Genomic DNA, 22,617 nt, shown 5'->3' with positions numbered 1-22,617 from the left:
ACAGGGCTCTGGTTCTCCTACGGGAGCACCTCACTGGTGCGCTCTGCACAACTGTGGGAACTGGCTTCCTGAACGCACTGGAAGTCTCAGAAGGCTTCGTGAAACACTCTTCATTTGATGATGATGAACCCAAGCCTTTGCTTTTCATCCAGTAGAAAGCCAGTCCCTCTCTGCTTGTACTTTTTTCTAAATTATTTTTTTAAAGGCAGGCTGCTCCTTCCCAGAAGTGATGCTCTTGTGGCACACAGCAGCTGGGAAAACACTTTCCCACATACAAATATCAACCCAAGCAGGAGGGTAGCTGTTAAAGCAGAAGGCCAGAGGGCAGCATCTCTAAGCGAAAGGGTGTGCACACTTCCTCGCCTGGCTCCTGGCCACATGTCCATGGGGCTGAGGCGCCTTGAACAAATCACTTATCCTCTCTGGCTCTTAGTTTCTCCTCTGTATGCTTCTGTGCATGCTTAGGGCAAAGGGACATGAGGTCTGGTCACGTGTGCTAGAATCCACCTTCTAGTGGGGAACAGAGAAGCAATTCTGATGCAAAAGTTACAATGTATTTTTGTCTATCTGCTTCAGAATAACAATTTTCTATAATCAACTTCAGAAGTAGGGAGGAGAACAGTTTTGTTTTTTTTTTTACCTTCTAGTACGGCTGTCTCCTCCTCCTTTTTGTTAAGCACCAGTTGCTCCATTTCCTTCCTCAAATCCTCCTGATCTAAGTTACAGGCATCAAAGGCGTCACTGACAAACTCAGAAACACCTGGGCTGGTAGAAATCTCCTCTTCATCCTGAAATGCAACAAATGAGCTCAGAAAACGGTTTTCTAAGTGACATTTATGTGCTAGATAGAGCTCTGGTTTATGGTCATCTCACAATTTAATGCAGCATCATTTTCGGTTCCTTCCTCTGCTAGTCGAATGCTCACTGCTCTCCAACCTTCTAACCTGCACAGTTGCTTGGTAACTAAATGAGTTACCACCTGAATCTATTACACTCAGTTTGGATCACTCCACTCATTCTGTCCAATTCCTGATGAGCATATCTGGAATTATTTATGCCAGGGAATTGCCTCAGGTCTCAGCTCTAGGTCCTTAACTATGCAAGTACCAGACCCCTCTTCTGTAGAACAGATAAGCCCTGTATTCATAAGTAGTTTGAAATGGTTATATGAGATAGTTAACACAGTTCATTTCCAGACATCAACTACTAGGTACAACAGAAAACTGTATTACCTCTTGAGTTTTAAGCTGAGATTTGATTACGACAGGTGGCGTTTTGGGCCGTACTGCCTCTAAGAAGTGAGAATAAAAGAGACAATAATTGCTTGATTCAATTCTGAATACATATTATAACAACTAAAATACCCACAAGTATGATGATACTAAATAATTTTCAGAAATGAGCTTTTATGTTATGCTTTCAGTTTTTCTTAAGTTATTACAAGAAATAGCCAGGTAAAACCATCTGAACCTCTTTCTTTTGGGGATATTTTTAATATGTCATCATATTCGATGCCCCTTAGATTTCCTGCAGGAAATAAATTTTGACTTCAGTGTTAGGAAAATTCATTAAAGGATAGTTCTGTTCTTTCTTTTAGGCTAATGAGAGTTAAGGTATCTAGCAAGTTTCCCTTTCATCACGAACGCTAGAAAGCACAAAGTAGAGAGTACTGCTCAGTCCCAGCTTCTCCTCTTTCTCACGGGCCACATTTTCTAGCTTATCCACCTTACTAGATGTGCAGTCTTTACTGAACCCTGTCTGGAGTCCATTTTGTTACACAGGCAGTGTTTGGTAAAATGGAATTTTCCAACAAAACTATTAAAAAGAAATACTAAAGAATGATAGACAATTGGGATTCATATTAACATCTACAGGCAAAACGCTAAATGTTACTGTGTAGAGCAACTTCACTACATTGCCTGGACCCTAAATGCAGTGTCAGGTCCTTTCCTAGTGGTCTGTACAACCTGTGCCTTAGGACACAATGTTTGGTGTAATCATTTAAAATTCCATGAATGGGTAAGTCTCCAGTTGTAATTAGTACCTATACACAAGTATTCATTAAATGTTAAAAATATGACACAAAATACACTTATTTTATTATTACAGATGTGAAATCACTGCTGATATTATAAAACACTTTCCTCAACAAGCAGAGGTAAACTGTCACAATAGGAAAGAGTCCAACGTGTAATGTAATAGTGCCTCGCGGGGAGCTGGGTATTTGTAACTTGGAGTGGACCGGAGCTCACTTCTGCTCTACAGGCTACAGTACTGGGGAAACGTCAGGTCGGATGGAAGACTGAGAAACAAAGAGAAAGGGTGGACTGGATTGGTGAAGGACAGAAGGTATAAATAAGAGGTAAGGAAACACAGGGGAAGATGACTAGTGATCGAGGGAGGAATAAAAAGGAAGAAATTAAAAAACCAAAGAATGAGAAAAAGATAGCAAAGTCAAGGAAAGCTTGGGGAAGAGGTGTGAGTGGGGTCAGAGAGAGGGCAACAAGAAAACAATGAATATTTGCTCTGGAAAGAAAAGAATTTTCCATAAGATGACAAGGACATTTCTGGTACATACAAGATGACAAGCTCATCAGAGTCTCTAAGTTAAGAATATTTTTAAAGTAACTCTCTTTTGCACAGTGACGTCTCCTCTGAATATACCTGTCAGTGGCAACTCCTCTTCTCTGCCATGGCTCTTCTCCTCCTTTCCGGCAGCCTGCTGCTGGGCGGCCAGGGCCGTGAGCTGGGCTGACTGCTTAATCAGGGAGACCCGGTAAAAGTAGTTTCGCCAGAACACTTCTTCCTTCACGCTTTTAAAGACAAACACCACCACATTTGAGAATGCATGCATACAAACGCACGCAGGGGTTATCTGTTGCAGTGGAGATTGGAATAGATGATTTTTAGGGGCATTTTCAAACCCAAGTGAGGCCAAAGGAGGTTCTCATTTGCTTTCTTGTTGAAAGCTGAATAACAGGATAAAAAGAAGAGCTATCTTTTCCTCAGGAGCAAAAGACAACTTACAGAACACCAATGACATCTCAGGTATTTTAATGACACCAATACCACCTTCAGCAGAGGAAAAGAGGGTACTGTTGTGAAAGCAGCATAATCAAGCTGGGAGACTGGAAGTGGAGCCAGGTCTCCACCAATTACTTGCTGTTCATCAGAGGATTTAGTGCTTTCAGGCAGTGAGAAGAAAGGATTGTGGGTGGTGTTCCTTATGAAAGGAAATGTTTGGCAGTTTGCAAACAACTAGCAACCAGTAAGAGTTAGCAATGAGGTGGGAGATAGTTGCTAAAAAGACTGAAGTGCAGTTCAACCTGAGAACTCTCAGTGGTTCTCAAACTTGTCTATTAGAATCACCTGGGATGTGGTATTGGTGCCCAAGTGGGGTAAGGTAAGTGTCCACACAAGGGGGTGGCCTGGAATGGGGAGTGAGAACCTGAGCAGGGAGAGGAGGGTGTCTGAGCAGGGGAGGAGGTGGCGGTAAAAATGGAAGATTGGTTACACATGGGGGATTGATCATTAAGTAAAAATATTAAGGATAGTGGAAACCAGGTTTCTCACCATCAGAGAAGGGAGTTATAAACATTGAAAGGGAAAATTCTAGAATGATCCTGTCATGAGGTATCACTATGAACACATGGTTTTCATTCAATAGAGATGCAAATGAATGCATGTGTATGTACACGAGCACACACATATTTCCTACCTCTGTCCACTGAGTGGGCCAAGGAGTAGTGACACCTCAAGAGCAATGAGCATGCCTAATGCTCAGATCTTGGTTTCTAAACACCATTTTCCACTAAAAGGAACCAGAGCTCCTTGGATAAATGGCTGATTCCAGGGCTACAACAGGGAAAGAACAAGATGAGCCTGGACTATCTTGTGCCAGCAAGGAAGGAAGCGCTCAAAGAATGAGTGAAAAGAACACAAAAGCTAGCTTCAATGAGCTCCCACTGGCCAAATTGGTAATAACTTGGGCATCAAAATAAATAACAATAGCAATGAATTATAACCATTGTGTAAAACAGGACCATGAGTCCATACAGATATAATACATGAATACATTGAAAGTCTGAAGAGGAATGGAATATTTACACAGTTTCAAAGTACCTCCCCAAGAAAATACTTATTAATTTCAAAGAGGAAAGGAAAAGTCTGGCAGAAACTACCTTCATTAAGTGACCAAAGAAGGGACAGGAATGGGATAAGATCACCATATGCCACCTGATGGATGCAACAGACTCAAGGAAGCTGATGTCCATGTAAGTCTGAACTGGATCCTTTTGCTAAAAAGGATATTACTGGGACAAATGGTAAAACCTGAATAGGGTCGGAGAATTAGACAATAATAACGCATAAGTGACCGTTTCCTGATGTGGATGGTTGCGTCATGGTTGTGTAGGAGAATCCCTGTTTGTAGGAAATACACACTAAATTATTCAAGGGGGATGGGCCATCTGGTCTCAAATGATTCAGAAAAAAAAAGTTCATACTGTACTTCTAATCTTTCCATAAGTTTGTGATTGTTTCAAAATAATAAAAAACATTGATGACTGCGCTCACCTCAGAGCAATTAAATAAAAATCCCGAGCGTGGAAGACAAAACAAGACTCAACAAAAACCATAAAACGCACAACCCCCTGAAACCAAGGCCCAAGGAACGGCTTTGGTGACCTGCAGAGTGTGTGTCGTGTTTTGTTTTTTTTTTTGCCTGGAGGAATCACACATTTTGTGTTCCAAAAATGTTTTGCTAGTAGAAATGACAAAGGGTAGGAGAATGCCTCTTCACCTCCTGGTTTACTAGAAGAGATGCAGGTTCTTAGAAAGGGGGGAAGCCGAGGAAGAAAGCACGACAGAAAAAGACTGAAGGAGTAGAATAAAATCAGTGAGAACAGGGAGAAAATCCTGAGACCCAGGCTTGTGAATGAGGACAGGGCTTGCCTAAGACAAGACATCAAAATCCATGGCTGTCACATCTGTGAATGGCAAAACTGGACTAGGAAGCTAGCTTTTTAAGTGACAGAGGCAAAATGCAAGATTATCTACATATGCCAGGCTAGGTAACAAGATGACACACTGCTAGATGCAGCCCATCTTTTCTTTCATTAATTCCAACCTCATTTACCGAGTGCCACATGCATTAGGCCCCAGGCTAGGTGCCGGAGAGATTCTGGGATGAATAAGACAAGTTGTCTGCCAACAGAGATGGTCACAGGAATAATAATGACCTCTTCCTTGTTAAATTCTCACTGCACGCCAAGCACATTTCCCAAACTCACGTGGCCTCCTAACTCTTTTTCTCATAACATCTCTTGGAAATAGTTCGGCAGGAGGGAGATCTGGCTGAACAGCAGTTTAAGGGGTCATGGCCGACCACAAGTTTAGCCGAGCAAACGATGGATGCTGCAGCTGCCAGAAAAGCTAACGAAATCTTAGGCTGCATTACAGTGCAACACAAGATACACTACAACATGCTCTTCTGCAATTAGACAACAGACCGTATTCACCTCGGGGAACTCACTTTCAGAGGTAAATCACCTGCATGGTGAGGGGGTACAGAGACTAAGCCACCTTGGGAATAAATAAAGGAACTGGGCTGTTTACCCGGATAAGTTCAAGGGTCTTAAAACACAACATCACAGCTACACAAAATGAGATTAGCCTTCTCACGAGGTAGTGAGCTGCCTGGATATTTTCAAGGTCACTTTTAATTTTGAGCTCTATGAAATGTCCAAAATGAAAGAGGTGTACTATCTATCTACAGTGGATCATGGACCATGATTGCTCTCTTAATAAAGACAAACACTTGAGGGACCAGCCCAGTGGCACAGCGGCTAAATGTGCATGTTCTGCTACGGCGGCCCGGGGTTTGCAGATTCGGATCCCGGCTGCAGACGTGGCACCGCTTGGCAAGCCACGCTGTAGTAGGCATCCCACATGTAATGTAGAATAAGATGGGCATGGATGTTCGCTCAGGGCCAGTCTTCCTCAGCAAAAAAAAAAAAAAAAAAAAAAAAGACAAACACTTGAGCTGTTTTCCAGAGTCCTCCCTCTTGATGTAAGAGGAAGCACTGCAGAAATTTTCGGTTACCCTCCAGAGAGAGTCACAATGCAGATGACATACTCAAGGTTCTGAGAAGCCCTCTAATAAAGAAAACCATTGAATGTAGCACCTCTCAAATGTTTATCTGACCACTTATGCTTTCACTGACTATTTTAAGACATTAGTACGCTGTGAGCACCCTCTGGGAAACAATGGGCATATGTCACAATCTAAGGCTGGAAGGGACTTGTGATTTTCCTACTGTCGTCAGAGTGAAGGCCTCAGAGGGTGTCTGTGACGCACCAGCAGGGCTGTCTCATGCCAGCACTGCTGTCATTGGGAAGTGCTAACACACTAAAAGACGTTTTGAAACACAGAGCAAATGTTATTTTGTTTTATTTTCTAAATTGTTCCTGGTTAATGATGGCTTCTGTTCAGAAAAAGTGTCTCAAATGATCAAAGATACACTTCTGTATGTCAGAAAGGAAAAGTCCAGAAGTCCTATATTTGTGTGCGATGGCTCATTTTTCTTTTATTCTGGAAATTTCAACGAAATAAAAGTGGAGAGACTAGAACAAAGAACCCCCATGTACCCATGACCTAACTCCAACAATCACCAGCATTTGCCAGTCATGTGTCATGTCCTCTCCCCTGCACACTTTCCTTTGGGTGGGGGTTGCAATATTTTAAGGCAATGCCAGATATCATGTGCTTTCATCCAGAAAGACTTCAGTAAGCATTTCTAACAGATAAAGACATAAAAAATAATAACTCTCATTTCTATATCATCCGTTACAGAATCAGAAGTAGGAAAGTGGAATTATATTACTCAATGAGCCGTCTACTTCGTCTGCAACAAATCAGAAATACTATTTGCTAAATACCAATTCTGCAAAGCCTTAAAAAAATCTAAAATTACTGTCAGAGAGAGGAAGTCCAGAATTGTCAATACTCAAAACTATGGACAGCTACATGCCTGTCACAAGCCCCTCAGGTCACATGTCCCAGCACCCCAGGGCCTCTGGACTGTTCCGAGAACCCTGCCACAGGGCCCAGTGAGCAGCTCAGGGTGATTCAAATGGTTTTCAAGTTGATGGAGCCTTCAGGTGGGAAGCCCACCTCACCCCCAGAGCTTTGCTACTCTTCTCTCAGAAGGAGGCCATTATCCAGAATACGGACGATCTCACATTCTGAGACAAAAGAGCTTCAAATAGATACATACACATGAGCTGTTCAGAAGCCAGCTCCCAGAGTTTTCTGAGCATAATAGTCAGAAATAGATCAGATGGTAATTTTTTTATATCCTTAAATAAAAATAGCTATTTTAGACATAGTCTAAAGATTAAATTTGTAATGAGATTTTAGCCATAAAACATATACTTTTCTTTTGGGAGGGTGGGGGAGGGCTGTAGAAATTCATTCTCTTTATGGAGAAAAGAGTTTCACTAAAAAGAAAAAAAAAATAGAAAAGATTCTATATAACTCTTATTCCAAGTCTGGAAGAACACTTCCAAAGTGTTTTTCTTTCACAGATAGAAGACCCTTGCTGCTATGTGAATCAAAAGGCTAGCCAATATTTCTTCAAATCCCGATTTGGCCAGCTAAACCAAGCAAAATGAACACGTGTTTATCTGTGCTCCCTTTGAAAACACCATTAAAATGTTAGAAAAGGAATTAAGTAGATAAAAAACCCACAATGACAAAGAGAACTGGTGAGGAAAACGACAGTGGAAACTCAAAAGTTGATGGGCAAATAGTAAGCTACTCTGCGGACCAGAGAAAGCTGTGCTGAGCTGCCTGCAGTAGGGGTAGCCAGCAGGAAGCGAGCCTGTTCATCAAGTGGAAGCCTGCAAAGGCCACAGGACAGGAGGAACCAGGCACCTCTGAGGGCCGGGTGCAGGCTGGGCTCAGACCAGAGCAGCGTGGAGAGACCCTAAAGGAGTATGAGACGGCTCTGACTCCGGTGCCCCCTCCCGCCAGCGCTGCGTTCCCACCGGCAGACGGACAGTCCTGAGCTGCCCCACACTCAGGGACAGCTGGTGCAGCTGAGAAGGGGGTGTGATGCCACACTGAAGCCACAGGGGTCAGGTGCTCCTGTCATCCCACCTGCGGCCAGGCAGAAGGCTGAGGAGTCCTCTCGGGGAAACCACCAGGCCCCAAAGGCTTGTGGACACACAGCTCCAAGCACCCTTTCAGCACAGCACCTTCAGCCAGCAAGGACGCGTACAGAAAGCCTGCCACATGAAAGACAGAGCCCAAAGCGAACACGAAGATTCCAAGAGAAGAGCAGAGAGAGGAGAGCATCTCAAGAAAATGACACTTCACATCCTCAGAGAACAGGAAGACACCATAGCCACAGAACAGGAACATTCACGGAATAAGAAAGATGGCTGACTTTAAACATGTGACAGATGCAAAACAAGGGACTGGAATTAGAAAGGGTGAGGAAGAGCCCTGCGGCAGCAGAGAGGAAGGGTAGGGAAGGGGGCCCTGTGCTGACGGCTGTCAGGGGCATGTCACAGGAGACATTAGGCTTGTGCTGGAGCTTAAAGGACAAGCAGGGATTTGGGGAGGGGAGCAGGGCCTTGAGGCAGAGGGAAAGCTGCGGGTGGGAAAGAGAACAAGAACACTGTTGCCACAGAGCAGAGCCTGCGTGCAGAGAAGGTGGCAGCCTGGCCTCGTGGACCTTAATTTTATTCAGGAAGACATGGGCACATTTGTTCTTTCTGTAGGAAAATGCGTTCTACCCCCTAACTGCGGATAAAAGAGCACATCTCATTTCCACCCCAATTTCCTAGAAAGTCTGCTTTTGGTTTTGATTCTGTGGGACGTGTGCGTGTTGCTGAAGGGCTGCAGAGCCCATGTTTATGAAGAGAACCTGAGACCATCCTGGCTCCCATTCCAAGATTCTCCCTGAGACCATGCACATGAGTAAGGCCCTTCGAAAACACACATGCATGCTGCATGAGCAGCACCACTCCGGCTCGAGAACACACTGCTTACAGCTTAGGAACAAGGGCGAATCGCATCCTGCTCAGTAGCTCATCCTCCTGGAGCATGACCAGGGCGGTAGGGTACATCTGATCGAAGTCAAAATTAAACTGCACGCCAGCTGGAGGGTCACGGAGGAAATTCCTCTTGTCCTTTGATGAAAAGGGTAAAAACATGGGGAAAACCACAGAAGACAATTAATATGTAACAATGCATCACTGATTTGACAAACACTGAATTCTCCTAAAGAGTTCAGCCATGAAGTCCACAGAGCTGTCATTAAGCTGTCTGCTTAATAGAACAGAGAACAGATCCTTTCACACTCACACACACACACATATATTTGGATCAAACCATTTTATTGAGGGGCTTCAGGGGAGGGTCGAAGGGCTGCGAGGACAGTGAGATCTGACATCCTCAGCCTGGCCCAGATCTCCCCAGCTTCCAGTCACTGAAAGCTCACATATCTTTTCACCGTCTCCACTGGAGAGAGTCTCGTGGGAGGTCAGGAAATTCAATTGTGTTGATTAGTTAAAATTAGATAGTTTGAAATCATACAAACACGTTTGCTTTAGTGGGCATCTAGAGCACCTTTAGGTACATGAAAACTAGTGTAAACAATCTTAGAAACATTCTAAGCCAAAGGTGAAGTCAGCTAACCATGGTGGTCATATCTGAAAAGTGAAATCCATGACCCGACTCAGTCCTTTACACTTTACAAACAGACAGCTTTTATTCCCTTCTAAAATGATCTCTTTAAACGAAATTCCTAGAAGTAGGATTTCTGGTCCAAGGCTACGATTGTTTTGATACACACTGCCCAAACTCTCCGGCAGAAATACTGTAGCAGTTTATACCGCTATTAACAATGCCCGTCAGTTTCATCTCACGTTGCCCATGTTAAGTTTTAACAATATTTCTGGGTTTTGAGAATTCCTATATAAATAAAGCAAGAACAAAGCTGAACCTAAATGGATTTTAGCTATTTTACCTTCCAATGTAAAAATTTCAAAGCCTGAAACTGTCCCAAGAATGTTTCACCTGTATTTCTATAGCAGCCTCCTAATGGGTAGCTGCCTCCAGTTCCATTTCTCCCACCCATAGCAACCCACTTTCTACACTGCCCCACGAAAAACAGATTTTACCTATGACCAAAATCCTTCAATGACTCCCTGTTGCCTTTAAGATAAAACCTAAACTTAGCAGAATGGTATAAAAAAGTCCTCACCAACTGGCTCCTGATCTACTTCTCCACCTGCATTCTATAGTCCAGTCACACCCAAATGCTTGCAAAACCCCTGCCCAAATGCCAAACCTTGCCCCACATCCCCAAACATCCCTGCACCCTCCTTCTAAGACTCAGCAACTCGGCTCCAGTGTCACCACTTCTGGGAAGCTTCCCCGGGAACATCCTTTTCCCGCTCCAAAATAAATGAACCACTCCTGTCCACTGCATCCTTATTACAAGACTTACTACAGGGAATACTACTGGATATGTACTTAGCAGCTCTCTGTAGTAAGCCTTCAGGCTCTTGGAGGGTGTGTCTCATTTACTTCAAGTCGTAGGTCAAGGTTTGGTCCAGACTACTAACGATAATTTGCTGAACTGAGGTCTCACAAGTACCTAATGACAACTGTACTATCAATTTCTCTTTTTTCTTTTCTTTTTTTAAAGATTGGCACCTAACATCTGTTGCCAATCTTCTTTTTAAAAATTTCTTCTTCCTCTCCTCCCCGAAGCCCCTCAGTACACAGTTGTATATTCTAGTCGTAGGTGCTTCTGGCACTGCTATGTGTGGACGCCACTTCAGCATGGCCTGATGAGTGGTGCCACGTCTACGCCCAGGATCTGAAGTGGCAAAACCCTGGGCCACAGAAGCAGAGCACGCGAACTTAAACCACTTGGCCACGGGGCCAATCCCTATCAATTTCTTTTCACGCATTATGTGGCCCTAAACGGCTCCTAAATACAAGGAGCTTAAAGGGTTATTCTGCTATACTCTCTGTAAACTAGTGCCTGGTAAGTCAGAGAATGTAAAGCAACTCTGGCAGTGATTGCTAATTGCCTCCCAGTATCCCTTCCCTTCCTTTTCTTTCAGGACCACAACTCTTGAGTTCCAGCTGGGCATGTGGCCACTCAGCCAGAGATCGGATTTTCCAGCCTCCCTGGTATCTAGGAGTAGACATGGGCCTAAGTTGCTAAAGGGATGCGGGCCTGAGTGAGAGGTGTAGTTTCTGGGTCTCATCTTTCAAGTGGTCTGGCATGCCCACCTCTTTCCCAACTCCCACAGGCTAGACCACAGTCATGGTTATGGGGAGCTGGCTTCACCATACAGAAGACAGACAACATCCTAGGGGCTGGTATAGGATAGGACTAAGATGGGAAGAACTTGAGTCCCTAGATGACTTCATGGGGCAAAGCATACCTACTTGGACCATCTACCTCTAGACTCTTACATGAGGCGGAAGGAGGGAAAAAGGGAGGGAGGGAAAGAACTTATAGCTTATTATTGTTTTTTTCTTCTTCTTCTCCCCAAAGCTCCCCCGTATATAGTTGTATATCCTAGTTGTAGGTCCTTCTGGCTCTGCTATGTGGGACGCTGCCTCGGCATGGCTTGATGAGGGGTGCTAGGTTCGTGCCCAGGATCCAAACCAGTGAAACCCTGGGCTGCTGAAGTGCGGCATGTGAACTTAACCACTCGGCCACGGGGCGGCCCCAGCTTAATCTACTCTATTTTTGGATCTATTATAACAACTTAGTCTATCCCTTAACAAATTCAGCAGCCATCAGAAAGGACGTATCAAAGACGGTTTTAAAGGTTCTGGGTCATGCTGAAATCCTGGGAGCTCTCTCATAGGCATGTGTGCGTGCAGCATTCACTGCATCATCCAGTCAACAGGTGCTCGTTCGGCACCAGCTGTGCTCCAGGCACTGTGCCACTTGCTCAGCAGGGCCCAGGTACTGATGGAGTCCCCGCCTTCATGGCACTTACATTCCAGTTAGGGGGTAAGGGAGTGGGAAGAGAGAGAGACAAGGGTTTATATGGCTAAGGCTCTGAGATGGGGTAACTGGGAGTGGAGGGCTGAAAGGGTGGTGAGAGAAGGTCTCTAGGAGGAGGTGACATTTGAGCTGAGATCTTGTGGGATGGTGCAGGGTGGGGTTCCAGGAAGAGGGGAGAGCAAGCACAAGGCACTAAGGCAGGACAAGGCTCAGCCTGATTGTGCAGCAGAAAGAACAGTGGCTGGAGTGCTGGGAGTCAGGGAAGTAGGGCACGAGGGAGGAGAGGTGTGCAAAGCCAAGGGCCTTAAAGGCCAGTGGAGGGAGTCTGGATCTTAGTCTACAAGACAGGAGATGCCATTAGAACGGTCTACGTAGGGGAGTGACACAAAGTGATTTATGCCATAAACGGACCCCCTGGCTGCTGAAATGAGCTTGTACTGGAAAGGGGCAAGGATGGGACAGCAGTCAGGATGCCTCAGGCAGGAGATGGCACCAGGACCACGGTGGTGGCAGTGGAGAAGTGGACTATATTCTGAACACAGCATTGTTAGGACAGAGAGGGGAGAGGTACAACTCAAGGAAAACTCCTAGGTTTGTGGGTAGAAAAAAATTGGCAGGTAACTGGAGTCTCATTCTAAGATGGAGAAGATGGGGAGAAGAACAGGCGCAGAGGACAGAGGAGCTGTAGGGGCTTTTCTGATGAGCATCTAAGGTTTGCCCTCAAATGACACCAACTCTCACTGTCCCAATTCCCTTCTGGAAAGAAGGAGGTTTGTGATGCCAGCATCAAGTTTGGCTGTAACATGGTGAACAAAATACATGGTGTTCACACTGAACTCATAAGAAATGCTCATGCCTTTAAAGGGTTTACTAATGGAAAGAAAAACCCTTAAAATGCCCTAGGGGAGGGCAATCGAAGGGAGGGAAAGCCCAGATCTACGTTTGTTTGTTTTCTAGACTAAGGTTCCATTTATGACTTTGGTTAAAGAAAAAAAAAAAAAAGAGTAGGTTAGAAATGAAGCTTGAAAACCACTGACAGAGTAAAAAGCACTATTTGTTGAGTCCCGTGCCAGGCGGGAGCTGGGTGCTGTAGATAGAGATCAAAGCCAGCCTCTGCCCGCTGAGAGTTTACCACCCAGTGGAGGCTCAGATAAGAAGTGAGGGGCTGGGGGCCGGCTCCGTGGCTGAGTGGTTAAGTTCATGTGCTCTGCTGCGGTGGCCCAGGGTTCGGATCCTGGGCACGGACATGGCACCGCTTGTTAGGTCACATTGAGGCGGCGTCCCACATCCCACAACTAGAAAGACACGCAACTAAGATATGCAACTGTGTACAGGGGGAGTTTGGGGGGATAAAGCAGGGGAAAAAAAAAAAAAAGACTGGCAACAGTTGTTAGCCCAGGTGCCAATCCTTAAAAAAAAAAAAAAAGTGAGGGGCACATTTGGGAGTCTCGGTCCCCACACCTGCACAATGGGGACAAAAGCCCCTACCCACCTTGCAGACGTGCAATGAGGCTCAACAGAGAAAATGTGTAGGAAAATGCTTTCCGAAACTGTGAGGAGTCACCCAATTGTTAATTGGTATGGCTATGTTCCCTCTGAAGGCCTGAGAGAAATTTTTGTGGGCTAGCAAGTGGAATTTTACTTCTTTCAATTACAGCTTCAAACAAATACATATAGCAGTTAAAGAGAAAATTTAGAATAGAATCGTTTCATTCAGAAAATCAGAATGCTGTCTAGAAACTTCCTGTGATAGCATATCTCAAAAGATTATCTTAGTAACATAAAAGAATCCTTTTGGGCTGAAAGATTATTTTGTGTAACAGACTATACTTTTCCATTAAGAAAAAAGAACTTAAGGAGAAGCAAATTAAAAGTTAGTGAAAGAAAAATAGTGAAAATTGATGTGTACATTCCTAACATCTCAAAATGTTTTTAAAATTGTATGGAAGAAAAACAGTCTTCCAAGGATAAAGTCATGATAGGAACAAAGTATTTCTATACAGGGTATCACAAGATACTTACAGCAGATAAGGCCAAGATTTGTTGTTGAATTGTTTCTTCATCATTACTATCAACCCATGGGGGCACTGCTGCTTCTAAAGGGTTTTTAATGGCAAAGAAGAAAAGAGAAAAACAGGTTACAAGGGTTATACTGCAATCCGTGGTTTGAAGGAATGAGAAAGTTTCCACACAACCATTTGAGCAATTTACTAACAAGTTCCAAATATGAACATTCACCATAATTCCCAGACTTAATGTATGAATCTTACAGACATATAGAGTTAGTAAAAAATTGGACAACACCTTGACGAGGTGACCAAAATCAACATACCAACGAAGGAGAGAGGGCCACTGTGAGCCTCCAGATGTGATACCCTGAGAAGGACACAACATCATTTATGTAGTATTCTGGCAAGAATGCATAATCTGAATCTAATCATGAGGAAATACCTGACAAAGCGCAAACAAGGAATGGTCTATTTAAAAATAGCAGGAGAGGGCTGGCCTGGTGGCATAGCAGTTAAGTTCACATGTTCTACTTTGGTGGCCCAGGGTTCGCCAGCTCAGGCCCTAGGTGTGGACCTACACACCACTTGGCAAGCCATGCTGTGGCAGGCGTCCCACATATAAAGTAGAGGAAGATGGGCACGGATGTTAGCTCAGGGCCAGTCTTCTTCAGCAAAAAGAGGAGGATTGGCGACAGACATTAGCTCAGGGCTAATCTTCCTCAAAAAAAAAAAAAGTAGGGGAGGTATTCTTCAAAAATATTAACGTCAGGGGCTGGCCCCATGGTGGAGTGGTTAAGTTCAAGCGTTCCGCTTCAGTGGCCCAGGGTTACACCCGTTCAGATCCTGGGCATGGATATGGCACCGCTCATCAGGCCATGTTGAGGCGGCACCCCACATAGCACAACGATAAGGACCACAACTACAATATACAACTATGTATTGGGGGGTTTTGGGGAGAAAAAGAAGGGAAAAAAAAAGATTGGAAACAGATGTTAGCTCAGCTGTCAATCTTAAAAAAAAAAATTAACATCATAAAAGACAAAGAAAGGTCATGGAAATGTTCCAGATTAAAGGATGCTAGTAGCATATGGGGCAACCAAAGACCCCAAATTGCTAAAACAATATTGAGAAAAAACAAAGCTGGAGGCATCACAAGCCCTGACTTCAAAATGTACTACAAAGCCATAGTGATCAAAACAGCATAGTACTGGTACAAAAACAGGCACACAGATCAATGGAACAGAACTGAAAGCCCAGAAATAAAACCGCACATCTACGGACAGCTAATCTTCAACAAAGGTGCCAAGAACATACAATGGAGAAAGGATAGTCTCTTCAATAAATGGTGTTGGGAACAGTGGACAGCCACATGCAATAGAATGAATGTAGACCATTATCTCACGCCATACACAAAAATAAACTCAAAATGGATCAAAGACTTGAAGATAAGTCCTGAAACCATCAAACTCCTGGAAGATAATATAGGTAATACACTCTTTGACATAGAACTTAAAAGGATCTTTTTGAATACCATGTCTTCTCAGACAAGGGAAACAAAAGAAAAAACAAACAAGTGGGACTTCATCAGACTAAAGAGCTTCTGCAAGGCAAAAGAAACTAGGATCAAAACAAAAAGACAACCCACCAACTGGGAGAAAATATTTATAAATCATATATCCGACAAGGGGTTAATCTCCATAATATATAAGGAACTAACACAACTGAACAACAAAAAAAGAAATAGCCCAATCAAAAAATGGGCAGAGGATATGAACAGACATTTTTCCAAAGAAGATATACAGATGGCCAATAAACACATGAAAAGATGTTCAACATCACGAATCATCAGGGAAATGCAAATCAAAACTGCACCAAGATATTACCTTACGCCTGTTAAAATGGCTATAATCACTAAGACTAAAAATAACAAATGTTGGAGAGGGTGTGGAGAGAAGGGAACCCTCATGCACTGCTGGCGGGAATGCAAACTGGTGCAGCCACTACGGAAAACAGTATAGAGATTTCTCAAAAAACTAAAAACAGAACTACCATAAGACCCAGCTATCCCACTACTGGGTATCTACCCAAACAAATTGAAATCAACAATGCAAAGTAACATACGCACCCCTACGTTCATTGCAGCACTATTCATAATAGCCAAGACATGGAAACAATCCAAGTGCCCATCGACCGATGATTGGACAAAGATGATGTAGTGTGTATACAGGTATATATGTATGTATGTGTATACATACACACACACACACACAATGGACTACTACTCAGCCATAAAAAAGACAAAATCATCCCATTTGCAACAGCATGGATGGAACTGGAGGGAATTATGCTAAGCAAAATAAGCCAGACCGAGAAAGACAAACACCATATGATTCCACTCATATGTGGACTATAAACAAACACATGGACAAAGAAAACAGTTCAGTAGCTACCAGGGGAAGGGGGCTGGGGGGTGGGCACAGGGGGTGAAGGGAAGTACTTATGTGGTGACAGACAAGAAATAATGTAGAACTGAAATTTCACGATGATGTAAATTATTATGAACTCAATAAAAATAAATAAATAAACAGAAATAAAGGCGGCTAAGAGGGGCTGGTCCAGTGGCCTAGTGGTTAAGTTCGCACGCTCCACTTTGGTGGCCCAGGGTTCACTGGTTTGGATCCTGGGTGCGGACCTATACAAGCCATGCCGTGGAGGCATCCCACAAAGGACTAGAAGGACTTACAACTAGGATATACAACTATGTACTGGGGCTTTGGGGAGAAAAAAAAAAAAGGAGGCTAAGAGACATGACAAAAAAATGCAATACTGTACCCTGCAGGATGCTGTATTGAGGGGAAAAATGTAGAAAGGACATTACTGGGTCAACTGACATAATTAGAATATGCATATTATATCAATGTTGTATTTCCTAAAGCTGGTAACCATACAGTTAGTGATTATGTAAGAGAATATCCCTAATTCTTAGGAAATACACACTAAATGGAATAGAAAGAAGAACACACAGAGCAAGAAAGCAAGTGCAAATGATAACGCGAATGGAATACAAGTTTAACAATCTAGGTGGAGGGCATACAGGTGTTCTCTGTACTACTTTTAGTCTTGCAACTTTTCTGTAAATTGAAATCACTTTCAAACAAAAAGCTTTTATAAAAAGTTACTGTACTTTATTCAGGACAAAAGGTGACAAGGAGGGTGCAAAAGGTGATAAGGAGGGTGCAAGATAAGTGATTAGGAATTGAGAAAAGGGTTGTCAGGAGTGAAAGCAAATGAAGAAAGAAATGGGCAAATCGGGGGGAATCAGCAACAGGCTGGGATCAAATCCTCACTGAGCCTTCAGACGCTAAATGCCGGGAATACCAAGACAACTAACACCCAGCCTATGTCGTTCTGGGCTCACAAGAAAAAGAGATGATTACAACTCAGCAGGATTATCATGCCAGACAACAGAGGGCAACCACCTGGAGAGGTGAGTCCCGCGGAGCTTTCTGTGGTGACTGGGAAGCGGATCCTAGTCTAGGAGGAGTTCAGTGGTGAGTGTGTGCAGGTGGTGTTCAGAGGGAACAGCAAGTGTAGAGGAGTGGAGGCTCAGCTCTACTGTCTGAGCCTGGAGCAGGGCAAGAGGGCAGAGCTAAGGCTGCGGAGGGGGTGGGCAGCACAGAAGATATACATGCAGAGGGTCCAAACAGTTTTGCATAAATAATCCCTTTTTCTATTATGCTACAAAAGTCAAATGGAAGGGACATCCTACTGCTGATAGAAAAGTTATGTGCAGCTTCCTTCCGCCGCAGCCGCCATTGGAGAGCAGCAGCCATGGCCCTGCGCTACCCCATGGCCGTGGGCCTCAACAAGGGCCACAAGGTAACCAAGAACATGAGCAAGCGGAGGCACAACTGCCACCGCAGGCGCCTCACCAAGCACACCAAGTTCGTGTGTAACGTGATCCAGGAGGTGTGCGGCTTCGCCCCGTATACGAGCGGCAAGCCATGGAGCTGCTCAAGGTCTCCAAGGACAAGCGCGCGCTCAAGTTCATCAAGAGGAGGGTGGGAATGCACATCCGCGCCAAGAGGAAGAGGGAGGAGTTGAGCAACGCGCTGGCGGCCATGCGGAAGGCGGCAGCCAAGAAGGATTGAGACCCTCGCCCTCCCCCCAATAAAAGGCTTCGCGGAGGAAAAAAAAAAAGAAAGAAAGAAAAGTTATGTGCATGCATGGATGGACACATGGACAGACAGAAAGACACCAGGTTCATTCTTTGGCTCATCCTAAGCAAGCAAATAGTGGCAATTATAATCCAAATTCTGTTAATTATAAGATAAAATAAACATTTTCATACTTTTTAAAAATTAGGGTAAAGGCCCTTCAAAACTTTCTTACCCCATTTAACATGTTGGTCTCCATCTTAAGTCTATTCACCTTAGGCAGCCTGTCCTAATGCTACTTAGCCTCAGATAATGAGGCCCTCTCAAGGCCCAAGCTACTGGTATGGCTGCAAACCCACCCCCCCATTGCTTCTCTCTTCTAGCTATTCTCTCTCTTGGGTAAATGGGCACTGGTTTTGATGGCAGATTTGTTTCATGACTTACCAGCTGAGTGACCTTCAGCAAATTACTTAATCTTGCTGATCCTTCCTTTTATTAAAGGAGATGCTATACACAAACTGCCAGCCATGTGGCAGGCACTCAGAAACTGTCAATTCCTTCCGTTCCTCCCTTCCCCTCAACACTGTAGATGTCTGCTCAGCTCTCTTACTGCCTGACACACTTTTCATTGAGGAGCTCACCGACTCTCATGGTTTCTACATGACTTGACTAATAATCTGTATCACTAGAATTCTCCCCATGCTTCAAACTGGAATAAACTACTGCTAGACCCCGTTCAGTTAATTTAAAGCAGTGCTGACCAACAGAACTTTCTGCAATGATGGAAGTGTTCTGTATCTGCGCTGTCCAATATGGAAGCCACTAGCTCCTTGCGGTTCTGCGGCATCTGAAATGTGACTAGTGCCACTGAGTAACAGAATTTTCCCGATATGCCACCTGCATTCCCTTTCCTGCTTTTGTACGAGTTCCTCTCACCAGGTTATCTACTGGGCACCTCATAACTGAAATTGCCTCTAACCCTTCATACCTGTCCCTCACAGTTCTTATCGCAGAGGCACCAACCAGTTCTAACACCAAGTCTCCAAGCCAGGATCAAACTTACTGCTTCCCATGAATCACTAAGTTATGCTAGTTTGTATAGTTTATTTGTCCCAAAGAGGTGCTTCATACTTTTGAGTTTACCTAGTCGTGACAATGCCTGACAGGAACTTGCCACAGGACTAACTAGTTCTTTTTGAATTTGTGGCACTGCTCAAACCAAGCGAATTATTTCACACTTTTGCCAAATTCAAAGACATGAGGCTAGTTCTGTGTTTGAACACCACCAAACGGTAAAAGTAGGCATTTTGAGACTTTGTAACTGCAAACATTTAAACAAGCATTTGTCAGTAAAAAATGTATTAAGTTCCCTAAACACTCCATGACTTTTCACGGCCCTCTGTCACTCCCCTGAAAAGCTCTTTCATTTTTTTCTCCTGAAGAGAATGAAGAGGGAGCTAACATCTGCTAAGTGCCTATTATGTGTACAGGATACACTGTGCTGGACATGTTACAAGGTGAAAAATCAAAGCTTCCTCTCTCTCCTTCAGAGCCAGCTCCCCAGAGGGCTGTCACTGGCTGACCTCACCCACCATCCCAGGCGCAGGGAATGACTTCCTTCCTTCCTGCCAACCCCGAAGGTTTGTGAGTTTGTCATCCCAACTAGTCTTTGTGCTACCCAAAGACCGGGACTGTTACTGACACATCTTTGTATTCTCAGAGTCTCAGCGTGCTGTCTGGCATGCAATAGGTGCTCGATAAAATTTGGCAGGTAAGTCAGTCGTGTACAACAAACCTATACCATACCTGATTTTTTTGTATGCTGTTCCTCAACAAATTTTTTCTGCTCCTTCTGAAAATCTCCTATAATTGTCTGTTAAAAAATGCATAAAGAGTCACATTACTTTGAAAAGTTTATTACTAGATAATAATTACATTCAAGATTTCTGAAGTCTGAGACATCTGACTCATTTTCTTCAAATAGAAAGGCTAAAAAAGTGATATTTCCCTCTTTCCCCAACGAGAGGAGAAATTCAACATTTTCGAATTTTAAGTATACAACCCCCTTTATGATAGATTATCTTTTCAAATGCAAAAACAAAATGAGTTAAAAACTGAATTTTTGTGTTATTCCAAAAAACAATAAAAGCCAGGTCAAATCTCATTCTAAGAAATAGTACACACAACAAAGTATGTAAATAACAAGCTATCTAAAGTTTAATTGGTGACCTCCTTAGTTCAAATAATTACCAACATCAATGAAATTCCCTAGGCCTGCACCTTACCACCACAAAAAGTAAACAAACTCACTCCTTAGAGTCTTAACAGGGTTGTTCCTAATGGGCTAGGCCTTTAAAAATTTAAATGAATGATGCAAAGGCATAAATATCTTTGGAAATAGCTACAGTTTAAAATTAAACTCACAATATGAAAAGTTTAGTATTACCCAAAAGTATCAATGTATTTTAAAATACACTAAAATTAAAACCAAAGTTATTTAAATCAAATAATTTATATCATAGCTACTTGTTATATAAAAAGAAAGAGGGGGCCGGCCCCACGACCAAGTTCACGCACTCTGCTTTGGCGGCCCAGGGCTTTGCCAGTTCGGATCCTGGGTGCGGACATGGCACCGCTCATCAAGCCATGCTGAGGCAGCATGCCACATGCCACAACTAGAAGGACCCACAACTAAAAGTATGCAACTATGTACCGGGGTCTTTGGGGAGAAAAAGGAAAAATAAAATCTTTTTTTTAAAAAAAAAAAAGGAAAAGAAAGAAAAAGCTAAGAATCTCAACAACATTTTTTTTTATCAGAATATGATATCCTACTTGGGTTAATCAAGTTCATAAGAAGAAGGCATGATTATATTGGCTGTTAATGAATTTCATAAATTTTGACTTCCAAAAGATATTTAAATGTACCTTATCAATGATGTCATCTATCTTTCCTTCTTCTACTGATTTCTTTATCGTTTGTGCTGTTTCAGCAACTGATTCGGTTATCTTTTTTGTAGCAGCCGTTGCAAAGTTAAACAGATAGTCTGTAAAGAATAAAAAAAGAGTCTAGGCTCCATTCAAGTACAACGGTCTTTATATTGGTGATTTTCCCCTTAAAGAGCTCTTAGAAGAATCTTAAACCATAGGGCACGTTCCTTGTTAATTAGGAGTTGCAACAAGGAATGTGAAGCACTGACAGTCCCCCACTGTCTTGGTGGACTGGCTATCCATCCCGAGCCTCTACTCCATCTCTTTCAAAGACCATTAGCATACTCCCCAGTTCACCGGAGTAGCTGTTTCAAACTTGTCTTGCCGTTCCTCAGTCTCTAGTTCTAACCTGTCTCAGTCCCCTCCCACTTTACAAATAAGATCAAGGCTCTTTTTACTTTCTTTCCTTTCTAGACCCTAAGTATCCCATCTTCATTTTCTCCTTTTGCCCTCCTATTCAAAGAAAAACCGTCCCTCCTTTCCTAGATTAACCCATCCCATGATAAATTTGGGGGAATTTTTAATAAGTAAAAATTTTGGAAAGCCCTAATATAAATATAAATCCTTCTTAACTAATAATGAGAAAATATGTAGAACAAAATTAAAACTGGAACACAAAAACTTTCACCTGTACAAAACAAAACAAAAACACAAAACTAGCTTTCCTGAAGACCTGAAAAGACATGTCTCAAGGCTCTATGGCACTATGGTATAAAGGACTGTACGTAGACGAATATCATTTCAAAGTCCACACTGTACACAATCTGTGCTGCATGAAGTGACCTCAGGCAGGTCTTGAACTGGACCTCTTGGGGGGATGCTCCACGGCAACTGGCCTTTGAATCTCCTCATCTCACAGGAAATACCCTGTCAGGCAGGGCAGTCTTGCCTCTGCTACTTACACCTGCTGAGAGGGCAGGTGGGTTGACTCTCACGATACTCAGGCAGGGAGAAAACCCCCGATAAGAATGGCAAAGGGAGCTTGGCATACCTGCTTAAATAAATCCCACCACTCTGTGGGTGGGATCACTTCCAGAGAATCAGGCAACTTGTCCAACTAGCTGGGAGCAGCCGTAGTATCTCCCAATCTGAATGACCATCTCTCCACTTCCCACATCCTTTACCATTAAAAAATCCACTCTCTCCCACTGTGCCTGGTGGTGGTCATCTGTCAATGACACCAACACCCCACTGTGACTATACCACAGGACACTCTTGTCTCTGGTCTCATTCTTGCCATTCTCTCCTCTCCTATTCTACATTCATATGACCACAAGAAATTCTTGAGTATCTCCAAGAGGCCTCAAATGTTACTCCTTGGTTTGACCCACTTTTATCTGCCCTCCCTTTATCTGGCTAATCCACATCTTGTGGGTCTCCGCTTACAGATCACTTCTCAGGCAATGTTCCCCGGCT

The 22,617-nt window shown here is 43.5% G+C and overlaps 1 protein-coding gene and 1 pseudogene across 2 annotated transcripts in view; one reads left to right on the top strand and one right to left on the bottom strand.

Moving 5' to 3' along the window:
• SYAP1 (synapse associated protein 1) overlaps window positions 1-22,617 on the bottom strand; it is a 32,798-nt gene that overhangs the window by 5,530 nt on the left and 4,651 nt on the right. The window contains exons 2-8 of one of the 2 annotated variants that reach the window (XM_014864252.3): window positions 21,139-21,257; window positions 20,020-20,086; window positions 14,070-14,143; window positions 9,059-9,198; window positions 2,665-2,813; window positions 1,233-1,291; window positions 641-788 (exon numbers count right to left, since the gene is read on the bottom strand). In XM_014864252.3, coding sequence (XP_014719738.1) covers window positions 641-788; window positions 1,233-1,291; window positions 2,665-2,813; window positions 9,059-9,198; window positions 14,070-14,143; window positions 20,020-20,086; window positions 21,139-21,257 — 756 coding nt within the window. The remainder of the gene's footprint in view (window positions 1-640; window positions 789-1,232; window positions 1,292-2,664; window positions 2,814-9,058; window positions 9,199-14,069; window positions 14,144-20,019; window positions 20,087-21,138; window positions 21,258-22,617) is intronic. The other variant, XM_070503282.1, reaches the window with a different exon arrangement.
• Window positions 17,652-18,316, top strand: LOC139042800 (large ribosomal subunit protein eL36-like; annotated as a pseudogene).

Source organism: Equus asinus, chromosome X (assembly GCF_041296235.1).
Source record: "Equus asinus isolate D_3611 breed Donkey chromosome X, EquAss-T2T_v2, whole genome shotgun sequence".
NCBI lineage: Eukaryota > Metazoa > Chordata > Mammalia > Perissodactyla > Equidae > Equus > Equus asinus.
This window is presented reverse-complemented; position numbering and strand designations above follow the sequence as displayed.